Raw genomic sequence first — 21,200 nt, 5'->3', positions numbered from 1 at the left:
GATTTTCTACCCACTGAATGAAAATACATCTTTGCCAGACACAGAAACAGATTTAGTGGTGATATGTTGTTATCACTATTAGTTTTACTTTTTATTTTATTGAAAGATTTGGAAAAATGTTCTTTTGCCTGATTTTGTTATTTTTTTTACTAATGAATCATCGTCATTTTTGTCCTTAAAATACCAAAATTTCCATATAACACTATATTTTGGTACGTCTGTTATGTAATTTTTAAATATTAAATGATTGATAATTTGATCAGTTACTCAGTACTTGAGCAGACTTTTACCAAATACGTTTTACTCTTAATTGAGTAAAAATATGTTGAACTACTTTTGTTCTGTTCATCTCTGACTGTTACTTTTAGATGAGGTGAAAGATAAACTTCTGTTCCTGCATATGTAATAATTGTATTCTACTTTTTGTCCACTAGATGGCAGTCCATTACAGTGCAACTGAGAAATAATTGTTTTAAAATTATATAAAACAATACATAAACAAACATATAATTAAATTGCCAATGTGAGAAATGGAATAAAACAAATCCTCTTAGTAAAAAAAAGACTTTAATCTGCTTATAGATAATCATATTATGAAAGAAAAACAAGTTGTTTTTATGAAAAGTCCTGTTATTATCTTGCAAATATTTACTTATTCGTGATTATTCTTTTATGAACAGAACCCTCATCTAAAAATCAAACTTTTTTTCTGTAGTTTATAGCTTGCAAGTAATATGTTGTCATCACTTTAACGGGGTTCATTTCTGTACCGAAACCGAAAGTAAGAGATTGGACCGAGCAGCAGCAGACGCATTGCAGGGACTTTCCCAAAAGTCACAATAAAACCCTGCTGGTTCGGACTGGTTCCGAGGACAGTTAGAGTCCAAAGGTGGAGGAAAACGTTGTAACCCGAACAGCGAAATGTGAGTTTCTGCAGGTTTGTTCTTGCTGTTCATGTCGGACTCGGATATTTTCTCGCGTTGTCGTTTTCTGCTGTGCAGCAGACATTTTGTTTTAGTTGCGCAGATACTAAAACTGGAGTTTACATAACAACGTCTCTCCTACTGAACGCAATCAAACCAGAAACTGTCTTGAAGTTGTATTTTAGTTAAGCAGCCATATTGATTTTCAAACGCGCGTTAAATATGTTTTTTGTTTTGTTTTTTACGTATACATAATCAAAAACATGGTAAAAAATTAGCAGAAACTGGAAGAACTTTACAGTATTTTGAAATGTTGCTCCAGCATGGTTAGGTTTTAATGATACATTTTAAATGCATTTCTATTATTATTTAACTTTTAAACATGTATTAGGTTATTTCATGGATTAATGTCATTTCAACACTTTGTTCACTTATCTGATTAAGTATAGAGAGGAGACTGAAATGTAATAGTCGATCTATTGTTTACTCGTGGTCGGTGGGCGTGCTTATGAGTGATATGGCAAGCCGTTAATATAAACAATAATACATATAATAACTCGTTTCCCTAATCTTTTAATAACAAGATGCATTGTTTCTTCCGCGCAGCTGCGTTGTGAATACAAAAGCTCCGCGACGTAATTTCCGTCTTAAGCTGCAGTTTAACACAAAAGTTTGCTATAACATTAAACTCACTCCCTCTGTTATTTTCAGAAAATAATACAGTAGTTTTTAACACCAAAAATAACTATTTGTTTAAATACGTAATGACATTTTATTACACATGCACCTCCGGCAGATTTATTTTTACTTTTACTTTGCTTTAGCTGATGCTTAGTTTTATTTTTAAAATAAGAAAATGTGAATTTTCAAGCTGCTAACTAGCTAACTACAAGATGCTAACCAGCTAACTATAAGCTGTTTAGCAGCTTGTAGTTCCTCTTAAATAACAGCAGATGTCAGCAAAAACTTTTAACATGAATAAAAAATATCACATAGCATGTTATATAAATTTTTAAACATGTGCATCTTTCCTTTTTGTTAGTGTCATCAGTGAACAGTGAAATTTAAATAAATCCAGGATGAAACGTTTGGGCACCAGCTGACACTAATCTTGTTTTTATAGTTCTACATGTTTTAGGATCAATGTCTATAACTTAGATCTCATAAGTTTTACTTCTGAATACAAATTAAATCACTGAACCTAAATAAAAACTACATCTGATTTATTTTGCTTGGATGTTTTATTTTTCTTCATTTTATCTGCTGCAGCAGAAATGGCTGAAAGGAAAGAGAGACGTCAAAAGAGGCGACGGTCGGAGTCGACTGACTCCCTCAACGAGTCGCCACACAGGTAATTATTATTAACCTTTTAGGTTGTTGCTTTTTGCCTCATTTTGAACTATTTATCTGTCAAATATTACGATCAGAAGATCAATACAAACAAACAAAAAGCTATTTATTTAGTCACAAACAAAAGCTAGGATTATAAAATCTTAAAATAGCTACAACCATTAAAAAACTGTAGAATTGTTAGCACAAATCCTGTTAGCCCTGCTTTACTTTTGACCTTTTTTGGTTATGTTTGTCATGATTAAGACTCTTTAAAATGTTGGAGTTGTATTTTCCTTTTTTCTTTGCCTCTTATCTTGGAAAAGATGAATTAAATCTGTATATAACTGCAGACATAACAGTCCCTGTATTTACCTTTCCTGTTGAGATGTGGCAATACAGTAAGTAATGATTGAGTTAAAAAAAAAAATCTGTTTGTAGTTCACAGATAAGAACTGAATCTCCAGTTGCCAGCATTGTGTCGCTGAAGAGCGATTCATCCAAGTTCGATCCACCGTTTTTCAGTCCTGAACCAGCTTCAAGGTAAATCTGCTTCTTTTTTTTATCATGATTAAAAAATAAATACCTGAATGTATTTTAGAAACATCAGGTGTTGTTTTTCCTAGAGGGATTTGCTTCTACAGCACACTGCAAAATGTATTTTCTTTATTACAGTTAAAACTATTTGCTGACTTGAGGCCTGTCAATTATAAAAATGTATAAAAAATGTAAACAATGTTTCAGTGTTTTTGAAAATCTCAGAGGTAAGTGGATTCATGCAAAACAGCAAGAGTCTGTATATTTGTAACTTTATTTATATTTCTTTGTTAGGATGATGAACATAATCAACATGTTAGTTTTAGTGAAAATGCTTTTTTTTGTTTGTAGTTCACAGTTGAGAAAAATCAGGCCTTCAACTCCTAAGAATGTGTCCCTGAGGAGCGATAGGTCCAGGGGTGAAATGCCTTATTTTGCTCTCGAAACGCCTCCAAGGTAAATTTTACCATTTAACATTGTTCTGAAAATGTTTACACAAGATTTCTATTATATATTCTATTACAGGGGTCTCAAACTCCAGTCCTCGAGGGTCGCAGTCCTACAGTCTTTAGATGTGCCACAGGTACAAAACACTGGAATGAAATGGCTTAATTACCTCCACCTTGTGTAGATCAGTTCTCCAGAACCTTAATTATTCTATTCAGGTGCAGCAGAGGCACATCTAAAAGTTGCAGGACTGCGGCCCTCGAGGACTGGAGTTTGAGACCCATCCATCCATCCATCCATTTTCTTTACACCCTTCTTCCCTAATGGGGTTGAGAGGGTTGCTGGTTCCTCTCCAGCTGCGTCCCGGGCGAGAGGCGGGTTTCACCCTGGACAGGTCGCCAGTCTGTCGCAGGGCAACATGGAGACATACAAGACAAACAACCATTCACACACACACACCTAGGGAGAATCTAGAGAAACCAATTAACCTGACAGTCATGTTTTTGGACTGTGGGAGGAAGCCGGAGAACCTGGAGAGAACCCACCATGCACAGGGAGAACATGCAAACTCCATGCAGAAAGACCCCGGGCCGGGAATCGAACCCAGGACCTTCTTGCTGCAAGGCAACAGCTCTACCAACTGCGCCACTGTGCAGCCCGAGTTTGAGCCCCCTGTTCTATTATCTATTATTTCATTATTTGCGGTTTGAGGTGGTGAGGATTGACCCAGGTTGTGGTGTGAAAAATTATGATTTAATGATGATGAGAAACAAAGAGTACAGAAGGCAGCCCAGGTGAGCAGACGGTTAGGAGCTCAGGTTCGGGTAGCAACTGGATAAAATACACGACTGGAGCAGAGTGACAAAGACAAAATACGACAAGGATCAGACAGGGAACAATAGACACAGTTGGGTTTAAATACACAGTAATAAGAGAACATGAGGGACAGCTGGGGACAATACAGAGTGTCAATTAACTGAAAACACAGAAACCTGAATCCTTACATAAACAAAGTATGTAAACCTCTGCTGGAAAGCTGTGCTTTAATATGTGATCTATTAAACCTTTGCTTGTGAAAACAGATATTGGCTACACAGAAATTTCACTATTTTGGCACAAGCCTCACCTTACTGTTGGTCAACCGTTGACTAAACTGCACAACCTTACAGAACCTTTGATTTGTGAAAACATTTCTCTGTTTGTCTCATTTTTGTAAACTCATTTCCCTTGTCGGGCTGCACAGTGGCGCAGTTGGTAGAGCTGTTGCCTTGCAGCAAGAAGGTCCTGGGTTCGATTCCCGGCCCGGGGTCTTTCTGCATGGAGTTTGCATGTTCTCCCTGTGCATGGTGGGTTCTCTCCGGGTTCTCCGGCTTCCTCCCACAGTCCAAAAACATGACTGTCAGGTTAATTGGTCTCTAAATTCTCCCTAGGTGTGAGTGTGTGAATGGTTGTTTGTCTTGTATGTCTTTGTGTTGCCCTGCGACAGACTGGCGACCTGTCCAGGGTGAACCCCGCCTCTCGCCCGGGACGCAGCTGGAGAGGAACCAGCAACCCTCCTGACCCCATTAGGGAAGAAGGGTGTACAGATAATGGATGGATGGATTTCCGTTGTCAGGTTCATACTCAGCTGCTCCTCATCCACCTGAATGTTCACTCCTGGTTCTCATCTGTCTTCCCTGTAGTTTTTAAGCTAGTTGATTTCCCTCACTGCTTGTTGGACCTTTAATAAAGTTCCCTTTTCACCTTTTGTTTTCCTTCCTTTATGCTCATTTCTTCTGCACCTGTAAGTTTTCTTCACTCCCCTTTTTTAAATTAAAAAATATTTTTTGCAAAACTCTCCCTGCCTTGTTTTACATTTGTGGCCTTAAACAACACAAGCATGATCGTACTATCTTGTCTCCTAAACTATATCTATTCATTTTTTTGTCCTTACTGTGACTGACATATACTAAAACAGGAATTTTGATGTTTTGTTTGTCCCGTTTTAGTGAACCACTGCAGTGTTTACAGTGCAACAAGGTTTCAGCAGACCAAGTCCAAATGTATTGTGGATGCCGGTTTTGCAGAGACTGTGCTGTCTCAGAATCTCAGTCTCCTTCAACAGTGGATACATGTTGTCCAAAATGTGGAAAGAAACCCAAAAGAACAGATGGTAATTTAAAGAAATATATTTCTATCACTTCTTACAGTTCATCACAACTTAAATGTGCCGTTTTTAGGACGTTTTTCAAGCATAGGGAGAGTTAAAGCTTAATTTAATAACATGATATTTTACTGTTTGATTTTCACAGGAGAGGAAGACATTTTAAAAGTGAAGAAGAAACTTCAAAAAGCAATGCAAAATAAATTTTCAGTCACAGGTGAAGGTAATGGTGACCAAAAAATTTCACTGAAAAGTATTTACACTGTTCTCTACATCACCATTGGTGAGAATAAAGAACTTTCTGAAGAACATGAGTTTGGACACCTAAAAGGCCGACTTCAAATGCAGCCATCATTGGGTTCCTCAGTGAACCTCACTGATATCTTTAAACCTTTGACGGACCAGGAGAAACCCAACAGAACAGTCATAACTATGGGAATTGCAGGCATTGGAAAATCTTTTTCTGTTCAGAAGTTCATTCTTGACTGGGCTGAAGAAAAAGCAAACAAAGACGTTGATTTTGTTTTCTGTCTTTCATTCCGAGAGTTGCATCTGGTTACAAGAAAGAAAAGCCTCAATGAGTTGCTGATAGAGTTTCATCCAGCGCTCAAACCTCTGAAAGATTCCTTGGCATTCGCCAACGCGAAGATAATAGTTATCCTTGATGGTTTGGATGAAAGCAGACATTCACTGGACTTCGAGGGCATGAAGACAGTGTCATCTCTAAGGGATGCAACATCTGTAGGTAACCTACTCGTAAACCTCATCAAAGGTAACCTTCTTCCTAATGCGAACATCTGGATAACGTCCCGTCCTGCAGCAGCCAGTCAGATCCCTGCAGAGCACATCAACATGGTGACAGAGATAAGAGGCTTCACAGATCCTCAGAAAGAGGAATATTTCAAAAGGAGATTCAGCGATGATCCGAATCTTGCTGAGAGAATAACTTCACATATCCGGTCTTCACAAAGTCTTGACATCATGTGCCAGATTCCGATCTTCTGTTGGATTTCTGCTGTTTTATTCCAGGAGGTCTTTGGTGGAGAGCCAGACACTGAAATCCCTCAGACTCTGACAGAGATGATGGCACAGTTTGTTTTTGTTCAAACAAAACGCAGAAGCAGAAAATATGAAACAAAGAATCCACACAAAGGAAAGCTTCTACAGACACACAAAGAGTTTCTCCTGAAACTTGGGAAGCTGGCATTTAACCAGCTTCTGGAAAATAATTTAATCTTTTATGAGGAAGACCTGAGAGAGAGCGATATCAACACTCAAGAAGCTTCTATCTACACTGAGTTTTGCAACACAGTTCTTAGAGAAGAAGAAATCTTCTACCAGAGAAAAATTCACTTCTTTGTTCATCTGACTCTCCAAGAGTTCTTTGCAGCTCTCTTTGTCTATGAGTGTTTTGTAACCAAGCAAACCAAACAGCTTGGGAACTTTCTTGATTTGGAGGACAAAGACCATGCTTCAGTTGATCTTGCAAAGAAGACAGTTGAAAAAGTCCTGCAGAAGAAGAATGGTCATTTAGATTTTTTCTTGCGATTCCTCCTTGGTCTCATGGTTGAACCCAACCGAAGAGCCCTTCAGGGCATGTTGACATCTGTGGACCCAAACGACGATACAGACAAGAAAGTCTTGACTTACCTGCGATCAATCCGAGGAAAGAACTTGCCTCCAGATGGCTGCATCAACATTTTCCAGACCATGGTTGAGATGAGAGATAACAAAGTCAAAGATGAGATCCAAGAATATCTTAAAATGGGTGACTTAAAAGAGCTGACTCCCCTACACTGCTCAGCCCTGGCCTACATGCTGCAAGTGTCCAAGAATGAACTCGAGGAGTTGGATTTAAAGAGTTACAACACAACAGATGAAGGCAGGAGGAGGCTCATTCCAGCAGTGAGAAGCAGTAAAAAGGCAGTGTGAGTCTCATTTTTCTATTTATAATAAAATAATCTGTTTTAAGATGTTTTGAATATCCATGTATTTGAGTTTAGTTCAAAGGTTAAATGTTTTCTTACATAGATTTTAGGGATCTAATAAGATATTGCCATACGAGAGTCCTGCTTCAAGAACTTCATGATATGAAGAGATTATGCAATCATTTGAATCAGGCATGCTGGGATAGAGACACATCTGAAACATGCAGGGCAGTAGTCCATGATTAGGAACCCCTACCCAGCAGCATTGGGTCACAAAGGACTGGTCACTGTGGAGACCTTGGAGAACAGAGATTCTCCAACAGGAACAGGCGTAGTGAGTTTGTCTGCCACTTGGCTCTTAGATGACAGGAATGACATAACATGATGTTCTGTTGTATAAGAAGAAACTGATCCATGTTTAGCTCTGTCCCTGCTTTAGATTATGACTATATATATTTAAGCAACATTAAGTTTGACTTCTCTATACACCTTGTAGGTTAAAAGACTGTAAAGTGACTGGAGAGTGGATTAAACATCTGGTCTTTGGTCTAAAGTTCCCATTTTCACCACTGCAAGATCTGGACCTGAGCAACAACGACCTGAAGGATTCAGGTGTGGAGACGCTGTGTGACGGTCTGTCCAGTCCTGGCTGCAAACTCAAAGTATTGAGGCAAGACAGACATAAAACTAATGTTCCTTATGCTGCTGTAATGGAATATAATGTCATTTCTTCTTCAATGTCAAAACTTGAATCTGAAACAAACGTAAGATGTAATCTAGTTTACATTTATTCTGCACAAAGTTGGTGTTAAGGTTTTGAGCAGATTAATCCAACAGTTGCATCAACTCTGTATTTTCTCAGGTTGTCTGGTTGCCTCATCACAGAGAGAGGTTGTGAACATCTGGTCTCAGCGCTGAGGTCCAACCCGTCCCACCTGGTTGAACTGGACCTGAGCTACAACAATCCAGGAGAAACAGGAATTAAGATGATTAGAGAGCAACTTAAGCTCAAGAAACTGCAGTAATTACAATATTTTGGATTGTATTATATCCAAAATAAACCGAAAGGTTTTTCTAGTTTCTAACTCTGGTCTCTCTTTAAAGTTCTGATCATTCTGGACCCCATCGGATGAAACCAGGATTTAAGAAGTGTAAGTAACTGACTTATTTTATTTCTGGTAATCAAACAAAGATAACTGGACTAAGAAACATTAAGAAAGCCGATTCTAAAATAGCAAAACAGATTTGCACACTTACATTTCTGTAAAATTAATCTAGCAAAATTAATCTAGCAATATGTTTGAGTTTAAATATTCAGGAATTAGAACAATAATTGCTACATTTCAGTCAGACTATGAGCTGTTGTATATTTGAACTACTGGTTTTGGTTTTTCCAGATGCCTGCACAGTCACCCTGGACTCCAGCACTGCACACAGGAAGCTGCTTCTCTCTGAGGGGAACAGAAAAGTGAGCTGGGTGGAGAACGAGCAGCTTTATCCTGACCAAGCAGAAAGGTTTGATCAGCGCCTGCAGGTTCTGTGTCAACAGGGCCTGAAGGAGCGCTGCTACTTTGAGTTGGAGCTGGTGAAGCCCTGCACCGTTGGCTTAACGTACAGGAGCATCGGCAGAAAGGGAGATGGAGACGCCTGCAAGTTGGGGATGAACGATAAATCCTGGTGCAATATTTGCTCAGAGGAAGGTTTCTACTTTCAGCACAACAATAGCAGCGTTTTTGTCTCCTCTTTGCGCTGCTCTCGTGTCGGAGTGTATCTGGATTGGGAAGCTGGCAGCATCTCTTTCTACAAAGTTTCTCATGACAACCTCACCCGTCTCCACACCTACAAAGATTTAACTTTCACAGAGCCTCTCTATCCGGCTGTTGAGCTCTTTCCTCACTCTTCTGCCTTGTTTTGTCAGATAAAATGAGGTGTATATTGGAGCCAAATATGTGTATTTTTGGTTTTGGGTTTAATCTGATTGGAACAAATCTGGACAAAAGCTGCTTGCAGGATGTTTTTATTGATTAAAATGACTAAATGGGAAATTTTCCAGTAAAACTCTGTTTTACTTTAAACCTTTTTTGACTCTCATCCTGTCTGAGGTTTTGATTGTTTGATTAAACAAAATAATATTGTGATTGTTTTTTAGAACAGTATTCAGTAAATCAGAACTTTATTCTCTTTGTGAGTTTTATAAATATTTAAATCGTTCTGGTAGATGGTGAATCTAATTAGTTTGATGTTAGATTCAGTGTTGACTTCTGAAAAGTATCTGCAATGTTTATTCTTGCAACTTTATACAAGAAGTTAATTTGTATTAATTTGTCTTTATGCTATTCTTTATACTTTATAAATGCACAGTCACTAAATGTAGTTGGCCTGTTATCAGCTGACATAATTAACATTTCCCCGAAACCATATAACAAAAAACAAAACAAACAAAAAAAAAGTTAACTAAATAAATGCAATAAAAACATAAAAATAAAATTTCTTCCTCTGAATCACGGTGTTTATTTAACTATATAACTTTATAACTATGTAATAAAATGTTAGCTAACTGCTGTTTATTAGATTTTGGTATAAAAATCTGTTTTCTGTGTGTTAAAAGTTACAATCGCAGAATGTTTTCTGTGAGCTGCATGTTTTAAAATCTGTAAATGTTTTTGAATTAACTGGTTATGTGTAAGTACGGCGGCCCCCGAGGGACACAGAGGACGTTTCATTTTTTTATTGCTTTCCCTCGCAGTAATAACGTGTTTAGTTATTTGAAATGTATCTCATTTATGAAATATATGAAATTTTGCATATTTTCCTTTAGGACACAAAAGCAGCACAAATTAATGTGCAAAATGCCAGAAGCAAAACAGAACCTGGATTTTCCTCCAATGTTCTAAAATATTAACTTTATGTAAGAAAGAAAGAAGAGACACAGAAACGATTTTGTGTTATTTTTACAGTGTAAATCATTCATCTGGTGACAGTTTTGTTTCTTGAGTTTTATTAGTTCATTAATAAAGATCCATATCCTGCTATTTATTTTTTGACCAAAAGATATTAAACAAATATTAACTGATCCATTTTTAAACCATGGTTTGCACCAAAAATAATAAATGCATTTTCACTGAGGATCTTGAAAACAGTTCAAGCTGTTTTGAACCGTCACTGTTTGCAAAACAGTCCAGGGTTTATTTGCAAAGTTCATGTGAAGGAAAGCAAGAAAAACAATCCTGTGTCCTCAGGGAGTTTAATATGCAAAACATTTGATAAAACAGGTTAATTATTCTGAGACAGGATTTTTTTTAAAGTATTCCAACTGAAATGTTATTCATGAACAACTTTTAAAATAAAAGTCTTTTCAACACTGAGGTATTAATGTTTTCTCTATATTTATCTGTCAACCTGCTGCTCAGTAGCTTAGAGATTACAGAGGCTAACAGGAAATCCACAAAGAGAAACTCAGAAACCTGAGAAGAGGAACAGAGCAGAACCTTTAGGAGCTTTTAACCTGATCTGCACGTCTATGAAGGGAAACTTAGCATGTAAATATATAACATTCAAACCAGCTGTATGTCTTTTTCTATTTTTATTTGTTCAGTATTTGCTAAAATTTTGCATGTTGAACATTTTATCTTTAAGTGATGTTATCATGTTTAACACAAATTAGTATCTTTTATTTTAATACTAGGCTGAAGGTAAAAGTGTTAAAAGTGATGGTCTGTTTAAACCCAAACCTGCTAGACTGGTTTATACAAACAATGAGGCAAAACAGCAGGTGTTCATGATAGTGAAACGTTAAACAGATTCAATGAACCCTAAACCCTCCTTTATCTGTTATGAACAGAAACTAAGATAAATAAAAGTAAATACAACCTGTGGCGTATTGTATTACAAGAGTAGAGAACAGTTTGTGTTTTATCTCACGCCACGCCTTTTACTGAACATTAACTCACGTGGCGCCATCTGGTTTTCCCCACATTCATCCAAGGACAAAGAGAGTCGATGAACCTTTTTATCTTCCAGGACGGTAAAACTTAAAGCTTTTTTATAATTAAAGGAAAGAAGAAGGAACAACCAAAACAATAATTTTAAAATCCCAGTAAGTTTCATTTTGTTCTCTAAAACATCTTTTTCTTTATTTGTAAACTTTCTACTATTCGTTTTTTTTCATGATAGTTTTTTTCTAATTCCAAAGAAGTAATTAAACTTGGCTTTATGTAGCATCAATAATCAATTTATCAAAACTTCCTCTTGAAGATATGAAAACATTTTTTGCCAGAATAAATGATCAAACTTTTCTATTCTAAGATGATTTAAATCAATATTCCAGCTTCTCTTATTCTTGTTAAAACACTAAATCAGAAACAATATTTGACCTTAATGCTGGAAATCTCTTAAACACTGCGCTCAGCTTTTCCTTCATCCTGTTATGAATACAAACTGTATTCTGCTAATTACTGTTTACTGTTTAAAAGATCACTCATTTTCCCACCACAACCTGCACTTTTATTCCAATTCAGCTTTTTGTAACTATTTTAAACAAGAAACAGGATGTATATGTATATATTCATCTATTCCTGTGGAAACGTCTAATTGAGTTTTTCATGTTGGTTTAAAGATATATTTTGTTTCATTTTGGTGGCAGAGTTGTGAAATAATTATAAACAGTGAAATGTAATTTTTGTGGCAGATTATCACATAAGAGGAAGTGTTTCACAGAGGAAGCAGATGTTGTAACGGTTATTTCAACTTCTACAAAGTGTGGCAATAAATTTAAAGTGGAAGTACAAACTTCCCTCCACTTCACATATAAACAACTAGAAAAACAGAAGAATATTTATAATCTGTAGTAAATATTGTTAAAATTAAATCATGTTTCATTTAACCTTCATCACACTTTCACAAACTAAACAATAAGAACATTTTGTAAAATGTTCCACGATACGCTGACCTACAGATTGGTTATGTGTTGGTACGGCGGCCCTCATGGCCCCCATGGCCCCCATGGCCCCTGTATCAACACAGAGGGTACGGGGGCCCGTAAAAATCTCATTTTCCTGTTGATCCTGCACTTAAACTCATTTGTTAAATAAGTATAAAAGTATTTTTGTTCTTCTGCAGCATCACAAATGTCTGACCGGAGGAAGAGAAGGAAATCTGGAACAAAGACCAGATCACCTGAAGAGCAAACAGTTTGGTAATTATAATTGTGACCTGAGTAGGAAAAATGAATCAGATGTTATTAGTGTAAGAAATGCAAGTTAAAGCGAACCATAATTCTGCTGTACATCTTTGTGTCATAATATGGGTTTAGTTTAATTAATTATTAGTTTTGACTTATTTTATGTGTGCTGACATATTTACTTTAGAAATTAGACCAAAATTACTTGGTAAAAGGTGTTTTTGCAGTGTTATCTACTTTTTGTAGAGCAAATCTGCCTTGCAAATGTAGTCAAATAGTTTTTGCATAATGGTCTGCCTCAAACGTCTCAACATGAAGTTTAATAAAACTGTCAGGAAAATGCAAATCTTGAGAAACATTTTCTTCTTTTAGTTCCCAGAAGAGTGAAGATGAGCCAACAGGCCCCAGCGGCGTCTCTGTTAGAAGCGACAGGTCAAAGGGTCCACCAATTAATTTTAGAAAACCCAGATCAAAACGGTAAGTGATATCTATGTTATTAATTAAGAATATCCTGAATAAAGCTGCATGTGTTATAATCTTGGTTTCTAGATTATTGTGTTTCTTCTTTTGATTACATCAACCTTGTTTCTAATTTATTTCAGTTCAGTCCTTCCTCAGTGATCCTAGTCTGTTTATTTATTTCTTGTGTCTACTAATAGTTTACAATGAGGTTAATATTTCTAGTTCAACGTTTTGGATATTTTCTCTTCATATTAATGTGCAGTTGCTGTTTTCCCTTTAAAAAACTGTTTGTTCTTATTTACAGTCAGAAATTCAGCAAGGAGCTGACCAGCTGCTCAGTGTGTCAAGAGGTTGTGAAGGATTTGATTTATTTTACTTGTGGACATCCGTCATGTAAGAAGTGTTTGGGTTTGACTGACTTACCGACGGAGTCGACCTGCCAAAAGTGTGGAGAGACATTTATGAAAAACAACCTTGAAGACAGAGGTCAGTCCAAAAGGTTACCAAGTTCAATTCAGTAATGCACCAATTTACAACACAAGTAGATTTATTTTATTCTAGTTGATCCTGCTTATCAAACAATACATTAAGTTCAGTTTATTATTAACCCATGAAGTGTTTTCACATTTTGCCAAACTGTATTGATACTGTGGCATCAATACATTCTGCACACTGACCCCTGTTGGATCTTAAAAGTACTTATTCTACATAGAATTATTTAATATATTTAATGTCTTCATTTAAATTTAAAATATCTTTGACATATTTAGATAACGTGAAAATCTAAGTGATGTAACATGTAGTGAAGGAGGATGCATGTCGACTGGGATTTTCTTTCCTGTTTTGTTTTTTTCTACAAATGTTTAGAAAACAATATACATTTCTCCTATATATATATTACCATATTAGTGACAATAATCCTTAATAAAGGATTATTGGATATTATTAAAGATATTGTGTACTTAGGGCAGGTTTTTGGTTTGCAGCCAAATGCTTATTTACCTTCCAACTGTGAACTCAGGATACAGTTAAGGCACCTGCCTTTTCTCTCAGTGTGCTGGCAGAAGATCAAGTTTCTTTGGCTTCATTCTCTTAGACAAGAAAACTGATAAATGTTTTCCTTTGTCACATTTTCCACAACATCTCATCAATGATGGATCTCAGGTTGTTGGAGGTTGTTTACCATTTTAAAAAGAGCAAATAACTGAAACATGTCTGAATTTACTCTGAGCATTTAGTGTTTTTCAAGCTTCTGATGATAATTTTTATCATCATAACAGTCTGTTATTGTCATAACAGACTGTTATCACTATTTAGGCATAACACTGTTTAGGCATAACAGTCTTTAGATTGTTATACCTGAAACTGCTAACTGTTTATGAAACAACAGAATAAACAAGAATCCCAGAAAACACAAACCTGATGCTATTTAATCTAACCTGTCAGAGATAAACCAAAAAACTGCATAAAACTTTTGTTAGAAAATGCATGTATTCACTTGTTAACAGTACTTCTGATATTTTCTAATTGTTTTAACCAGTAAGACATGTAATATGTGTTGTATTTGATTTCAGGTAACAGTGTCTCTCTGGAAGCAAAGACGAATCTTAAAAAAGCAATGAAAAATAAATTCACTATGACATCTGAAGGTAATGGTGATCATCACAGCTCCCTCAAAAGCATCTACACAACCCTGTTCATCACCACTGGAGATAATGATGAACGAAATGAGGAACATGAATACAGACAGCTTAGAAATGCTCATACTAACCAACCATTGCACGACCATACAGTCAACCTGAGTGAACTCTTCCAATCGGTGCCCGTCCAGGAGAAACCCAACAGGACAGTCCTGACAAAGGGAGTTGCAGGAATTGGAAAATCCTTTGCTGTTCAGAAGTTCATTCTTGACTGGGCCGAAGAGGAAACAAACCAAGATATTGATTTTGTTTTCAGTCTTGCTTTTCGAGAGTTGAATTTGAGTGTAGGAGAGAAAAGCCTCCATGAGCTGCTGACCGAGTTTCATCCATCTCTCCGACCTCTGAAAGATTCCCAGGATTACGCCAAAGCAAAGGTCATAGTGATTCTTGATGGTCTGGATGAAAACCGATATCAGTTGGACTTTCAGAAATCAGCCAAAGTAACTTCTCTTGATGATGCAGCTTCTGTAGGTGATCTGGTTGTAAACCTGATCCGGAGTAACCTCCTTCCTGATGCAAACATCTGGATAACTTCCCGACCAGCAGCAGCCAGTCAGATCCCTGCAGAGCACATCGACATGGTGACAGAGATAAGGGGGTTCACTGATGCTCAGAAACTAGAATATTTCAGGAAGAGATTTGGTGACGATTCGAGTCTCACTGACAGGATAACATCCCATATTCAATCCTCACAATCCCTGGACAACATGTGCCAGATCCCAGTCTTCTGTTGGATTTCTGCTGTCTTATTCCAGGAAGTCTTCAGCAGAAATGAAGAGACAGAAATCCCCCAGACTCTTACAGAGTTAATGGCACATTTTGTCTTTGCTCAGACAAAACGTAGAAGCAGAAAGTATGACATGAACCCTGAGGAAAACAGAGAGAAGCTCCTGGAGACTCACAGAGAATTTCTTCTGAAACTTGGGAAACTGGCGTTTGTCCAGCTTCAAGAAAACCAACTCATCTTCTATGAGGAAGACCTGGAAGATTGTGGCATTGATGTAGCAGAAGCATCTATCTACTCTGGTTTATGTAACACTGTTCTCCAGGAAGAGGAAGTCTCCTCCCAGAAAAAGGTTTTCTTCTTTGTGCATCTGACTCTTCAAGAGTTCTTTGCTGCTCTGCACGTCTATGAATGCTTGAAAACCAAGAAAACCAACGAACTTGGGAAGTTCCTTTGTGTGGAAGACAAAGACATTCCTTCACTTGATCTTCTAAAGATGACAGTTGACAAAGTGCTGGAGAAGAAGAATGGTGACTTGGACTTTTTCTTGCGATTCCTGCTTGGCCTGATGGTTGAACCCAATCAGAGAATCCTTCTGGGTCTGTTGACTCCCCTTGATGAATGGGATGATACAGACAAGAAAATCTTAACTTACCTGAGATCACTTCGAAGAAAAACCATCTCTCCAGACAGCTGCATCACCATCTTCCAGGCCATGACAGAAATGAGAGATCACAAAGTCAAAGATGAGATTCAGAAATTTCTCAAACTGTCTGATCATTCAAAAATGGATCTGGCTCCTTTGCACTGCTCTGCTTTGGCCTACATGCTGCAGGCCTCCAAGAATGATCTGGATTTACTGGATCTGAAGAGCTTCAACACATCAGATGTTGGTAGAAGAAGGTTGATACCAGCTGTTAGGAGCAGCAAAAGAGCCGTGTGAGTATGCACTGCAATCTTTTTCAGTTTCTTTGGTACCCAGGGTACCCAAGTCCAATCTTCAAGAGCTACTATTTTGCAGTATTTGGATGCATCCTTTATCCAACACGCCTCCATAAAAAGGCTGAATTCCTTCATACTCATTAAGTCATTAAGTCTTTGCAGAGGCTTGGTAATGGGCCAATCATTTGATGGATAGTAGCCCTTGAGGACTGGATCAAGTTTTGACATACTTGCCAATTTCTCATTTCCTTTATTGGTGTCTGTAGGCTTTCTATATTTTTTATTTGGGCACTAAAGATATATAAGTCCTTATTCTCTTGTGATGCATTTCCTTAGGCTTGCAAATTGCAAAGTTACAAAGGATTGGATGGTCCCTCTGGCCATTGCCCTCAAATTTTCCTACTCAGCTCTGAGGGATCTCGACTTGAGTAACAATGACCTGAAAGATTCAGGAGTGGAGGTGCTTTGTGGAGGACTCTCGAGTAACTCCTGCAAACTGGAAATCCTAAGGTAACAACACATGAAGTACCATGAACAACATGGTAATTCATGACAGAACAGCCTCTAGTCTGATCTCTGACAAAAGATGTTTGATACCCAGAAGCCATAGTTTGACTTGGAAATAATGTGGTCTGTATGGAAATCAAGTAATTTTTATTGTTATGAAAATTACTTGATTTGCATGGGTCTGTCATATGAGCATCAAGAAGAATCATGTTGTCCACTGCTGATGTATTGTGCACCAAGCTATTTCAGAGTCCTATAACAACAGTTAAAGAAATTCAGATACAAATTTTGGACTCCATGATTCAATATTATTATTAATAATAATATTATCCACAGTGATACTGTGGAACTCGCATCACCAGAGATGTATCTGTTTGAATCAATGTTTATCCTCTGTATGTAGGTACAATAAGCTACAGTGATGGTAAACAAGACAGAACTGTCAACCAGTCATTGACCCTGCATGACCTTGGCCTCCCAGTACTTTCTCAGTCAACCATGTTTGGGTTAAAACTGCAGCTCAGCTCCAATCCAGAGCAGATCTGATGTGTGTTGAGAGTCAGTTACAAAGCTGGGATAATTATCCAGAGGAAATAATAAAACTCACAAGCTACCGCTAATGGCAAAGGGATAGCTACTCACTGAATCACCAATCTGCTTGTTCTGCCAACTTCATCGTCCATTTGACCATTTATCACTCAATTGTCATGTTTAATTTTTTATTCATTTATTTCTGGTATTAATTAGTTTTATTTTGTCATCAGGTTGCTGTGTATTCTGCCCAGGTCCTTCTTGAAAATGAGATCTAGATGTCAGCGGGGTTTACCTGGTTAAATAAAGGAAATTAAATAAATGAAATATTTCTCTTTTCCCAGGATGTCTGGTTGTTTGGTCACAGAGACAGGATGTGATCATCTGGTCTTGGCTCTTCAGTCCAACCCGTCACATCTGATGGAGCTGGACCTGAGCTACAACCATCCAGGAGACTCTGGAAGCAAGAAACTCTCTAAGCTGAAGGATGATCCACAGTACAAGCTCAGAAAGATAAAGTAATTAAACTGTCTGTAGGAAAACTGAACTTTAAATTGGGTGTCCATAAACTTAATTTGTTGTACCTTTTGCCTCTACAGCCTCGACTGTGGAGGAACTCACAGATTGAAGCCTGGCTTTAGGAAATGTACGTCACATGTACATCAATGTCTTCTTCGTCTCATGATGGCCGTCTTTAGAAGTTTGTGTTTAAATTAATTATTCTTCTCTTTAGATGCCTGTGAGCTCACTTTCAGTCCTGATGCAGAACAGGAGAAGCTGGTTCTGTCTGAAGGAAACAGAAAGGTGACCTGGATGGAGGATGATCTCGAGCCCACAGAAAACTCAGGTCTCCACCAGCAGGTTCTGTGCAGTCAGGTCCTGACAGGGCGCCACTACTGGGAGCTGGAGGTCTCTGGATCTTTGAGCATCGGGGTCGCTCATCAGGAGGCCCTAAAGAAAGACACAAAGAGTGATTTCAGAATGGGGCGCAATAAGGATTCGTGGTGTTTGGTTTGTTCAGATGATGGTTTTCATGTTTTGCACCACAATGACAGAGTTGACGTGTCGTCCCTTGGAAGGCGCACCAGTCGGTTGGGGGTGTATCTGGACTGGGCTGCTGGTACTTTGTCTTTCTACAGAGTTTCCTCTGACAGTTTGATCCATCTTCATACTTACACAGTGGCTTTTAGTGATCTTCTGTATCCTGCAGTTGAACTTTATGCTCAGTCTTCTGCTGTATTTTCTCCCCTAAAGTGATTTCATTGGGTGCTCACATGTCTACAGTGCTGTAAAAAGTCTTCCTATGGATTCATCTGTTCTTGTTTTTGTCTCTAAGCTTTCAGACCATCAAACAGATTTTAAATTGGCTCTTCCAGATTAGCGTATCAGATACTCGGTCAATCCAAAAACGTCATTTATTTAAGAGTTAAGAGGTGAAGTTGCTGGTGAGCATTGGGTCTTTGTTCCCCTACAGAACCAAAGAGACAAACTGATGCTGGTCATTTTCCTACAGAAACCAGAACTGATGGATCCATCAGTTATGGCAAATAGTCCTTGTCCTGAAGACCTAAAGCAGCCCAGACCATCATACCACCACCACCATATCTGCCTTTATTCTCTTACTGAAATGCAGGTTTACACCAGATGTGTCGGTACACACCATCCAGAAAGTTCTGCTTTGGCTTTCCAGTCATTTAAACATCATTACCTCAATCATTTGATCATCATCCAGATGTATTTTGGGAAACTGTGAAATGGTCACTTGTAAACTGTTTAGTTTTGGGAAAGTCTCTCTTATTATTAAGTTCTCTGACTTTAATTGAGCCCCGTTGTGCTTTAGATGTTTTCTGATTTGTTTTGTAAACTTCTTGATGTCGTGTTTGTGTTGTGATATTCAAGTGATTTATTTACATCAGGCAATAATCAGGTCTCTGTGTGGTTTGTGAAACTAAGCCAAAAAACTTTGGTTAATCAAGTTAATTTATGTTTTAATAAGGGGATAACAGGTAGGGAGTTGGTTTGGATAACTTTGTTGTTGTTTTTTTATAAGCATTGTTTCTCCAAGTTTTCACGTTTGCAGCTAAATCCTCATAAAAACATCCCACACTGTTCTGCTGTGTGTTAAAGTAGAACAAAGTTTACAATTTCGTTCTATTGGTGCTTCATTTTTATTAGCCAGAGTATTTTTATTATCACTGGCAGAAATCGGCTCTGGCTGAATGGAAAGTGTGTATTTTTTAAAAGTTTGTTCTCATGTAACTTGGTGCTTTAGTTCAGATTTCAGTATCATTAAAACCAAAAGGTGTTTTTGGAACATGTTCTGTGCAGCATTTAACCAGATAACATTTCTTTCTCTTCACAGACGTGTTCTTGAAAGAAATGAGATGTAAAGTTAGAATCTGTATCACCTCATTCATTTTGTACTGTGACTGTTGTATGAGTTTTAAAACATCTCTGGGGTTCTGACTGATGATTTACTGTGATGTCAGTCTTTTTTTAAAGTGTTTTATGGGTTCAAAATGTTTCATCCAAACAGTCAAATTGTTCCATTAAAACTCGCTTGGTGCTCCGTTTTCGTGAATTTGTGTTTTGGTTTTGGTTTTATAACAATGTACCAACTTTTGTATTTTGGGTTTGAGATTAAAACATTTTAAAAATGAGAAAATTGTGTTTTATTGTCAAAGATTTTAACAACTTTTTTTTTTCTAACGTTCCTGTTTGGTAATTTCTCTTCCTTCATGGAAACAGAAAGATTGCTTAGATAATTTATATTTAAGGTAAAGTGATTTATTCTAATTAACACTTGATTCTTTGCAAAAATGAGAAAACCAGCAAATTTTTGCAAATAATTGCTACCAGCAGGGGGCAGCACTGAGTTATTTAGGTTTTATTGAAATTAACTGGAGTAACCAAAGAATAAAATCACAATTAATATAAACAAGTCATTATATAAAATGTTTATAAATATCACATTGAATGATGTGACATTCAGATGAATTGTAAAAATGACTTAACAACTTAGAGATATAAACTAAGATGTCAAATACATGAATGTGACATGAATTGTTTTCAGGCAATAAAATTATATCTGAGTAAAAAATGCAGATATGAAATTAATGAAGAAGAATAATGAACCAAATCCCTTCTGTTTCTTTATATTTTTATTTTTTATATTTCTAATTGTGATGCATTCAAGAAATATCTCTAGTTAAATCAAGAATGTGGATAATTATAGTGAATTTATTATAAAATAAACACATTTTCTGGCTTGTGAAACATGCAAAACATGAGAGTTTCACTGTTTTAACTTCCTTATTTTGGGATTAGCACTCCTCTAAGATTCATTTGTTACCTTATAATTACAACAAAAATGTAAAGTGATATGGATCCCAGGAATATTAATTTATTGCTAACTGGAAATGTGACTTTCTTTTTCTCTGTTTCTAATATTGACGTGTTTCATTCTCAGTTTGCACCAAAGACAAATCCCTCCTAACACCATGTTTGAACCTTTTTCCTGGTTTATCTTTTATTAAAGGCTGTTTTCTCTCCGTGTATCAGAGCATCATTGTTCGTGCACCTTGTCATTAATGCTTCAGTGGTTTCAGTGAAGGGTGTGTCCTTTCTTTCCTGCGGGTCCCAGCTGTCAACCCGCCCCCATCAGATCAGGGTGGGGTCTCGGCCTTCATCCAGGATAATAACAAAGAAGAAAGTCCCCGAAAAAAAAAGAGATAAATGAGACAAAAGAAGCAGGTGTGATCCAGACGCAGCATAATGAAACATAACGACCAGGTGAAACCTGTTTTCATCTCTTCAGAAGAGATGAATGTAAATGGAGGCTTTAGAGA

General features: G+C 37.2%; 2 protein-coding genes across 5 annotated transcripts; both read left to right on the top strand.

Annotated features, from left to right (window-relative positions):
• Nucleotides 1–770: 770 nt before the first annotated feature.
• LOC122820929 (NACHT, LRR and PYD domains-containing protein 3-like) lies at nt 771–10,668 on the top strand. Of its 4 annotated transcripts, none has more exons than XM_044098644.1 (10): nt 771–923; nt 2,193–2,274; nt 2,694–2,795; nt 3,141–3,245; nt 5,225–5,388; nt 5,528–7,307; nt 7,804–7,977; nt 8,170–8,328; nt 8,412–8,458; nt 8,705–10,668. In XM_044098644.1, the coding sequence occupies exons 2-10, from the start codon at nt 2,198–2,200 to the stop codon at nt 9,232–9,234; spliced, it is 3,138 nt and encodes a 1,045-aa protein (XP_043954579.1). In that variant the 5' UTR covers nt 771–923; nt 2,193–2,197; the 3' UTR covers nt 9,235–10,668. The 4 variants fall into 4 exon arrangements, with proteins under 4 accessions (XP_043954579.1, XP_043954580.1, XP_043954581.1 ...); XM_044098645.1 differs by having other exon boundaries at nt 795–923; nt 2,196–2,274; XM_044098646.1 differs by having other exon boundaries at nt 795–937; nt 2,196–2,274.
• A 613-nt stretch (nt 10,669–11,281) lies between these two features.
• On the top strand, nt 11,282–20,012 carry LOC122820931 (protein NLRC3-like). Its single transcript, XM_044098652.1, has 9 exons — nt 11,282–11,403; nt 12,426–12,501; nt 12,859–12,963; nt 13,253–13,434; nt 14,523–16,311; nt 16,651–16,824; nt 17,697–17,870; nt 17,952–17,998; nt 18,086–20,012. The coding sequence occupies exons 2-9, from the start codon at nt 12,434–12,436 to the stop codon at nt 18,607–18,609; spliced, it is 3,063 nt and encodes a 1,020-aa protein (XP_043954587.1). The 5' UTR covers nt 11,282–11,403; nt 12,426–12,433; the 3' UTR covers nt 18,610–20,012.
• Nucleotides 20,013–21,200: the final 1,188 nt, after the last annotated feature.

This window comes from Gambusia affinis, linkage group LG18, assembly GCF_019740435.1.
Source record: "Gambusia affinis linkage group LG18, SWU_Gaff_1.0, whole genome shotgun sequence".
In the NCBI taxonomy this organism is placed as follows: domain Eukaryota; kingdom Metazoa; phylum Chordata; class Actinopteri; order Cyprinodontiformes; family Poeciliidae; genus Gambusia; species Gambusia affinis.
Note: the sequence above shows the minus strand (reverse complement) of the source record. Positions and strands in the feature narration are given on the sequence as shown.

Excerpts from the sequence above, each read along its gene's own strand:
- LOC122820929 (XM_044098644.1), top strand. The coding sequence starts at position 2,198 with ATGGCTGAAAGGAAAGAGAGACGTCAAAAGAGGCGACGGTCGGAGTCG. Across the intron at positions 5,389-5,527 it reads GAAACCCAAAAGAACAGATG|GAGAGGAAGACATTTTAAAA; the intron begins GTAATTTAAAGA and ends TGATTTTCACAG. Across the intron at positions 7,308-7,803 it reads AGAAGCAGTAAAAAGGCAGT|GTTAAAAGACTGTAAAGTGA; the intron begins GTGAGTCTCATT and ends TACACCTTGTAG.
- LOC122820931 (XM_044098652.1), top strand. The coding sequence starts at position 12,434 with ATGTCTGACCGGAGGAAGAGAAGGAAATCTGGAACAAAGACCAGATCA. Across the intron at positions 16,312-16,650 it reads AGGAGCAGCAAAAGAGCCGT|GCTTGCAAATTGCAAAGTTA; the intron begins GTGAGTATGCAC and ends GCATTTCCTTAG. Across the intron at positions 16,825-17,696 it reads TGCAAACTGGAAATCCTAAG|GATGTCTGGTTGTTTGGTCA; the intron begins GTAACAACACAT and ends CTCTTTTCCCAG.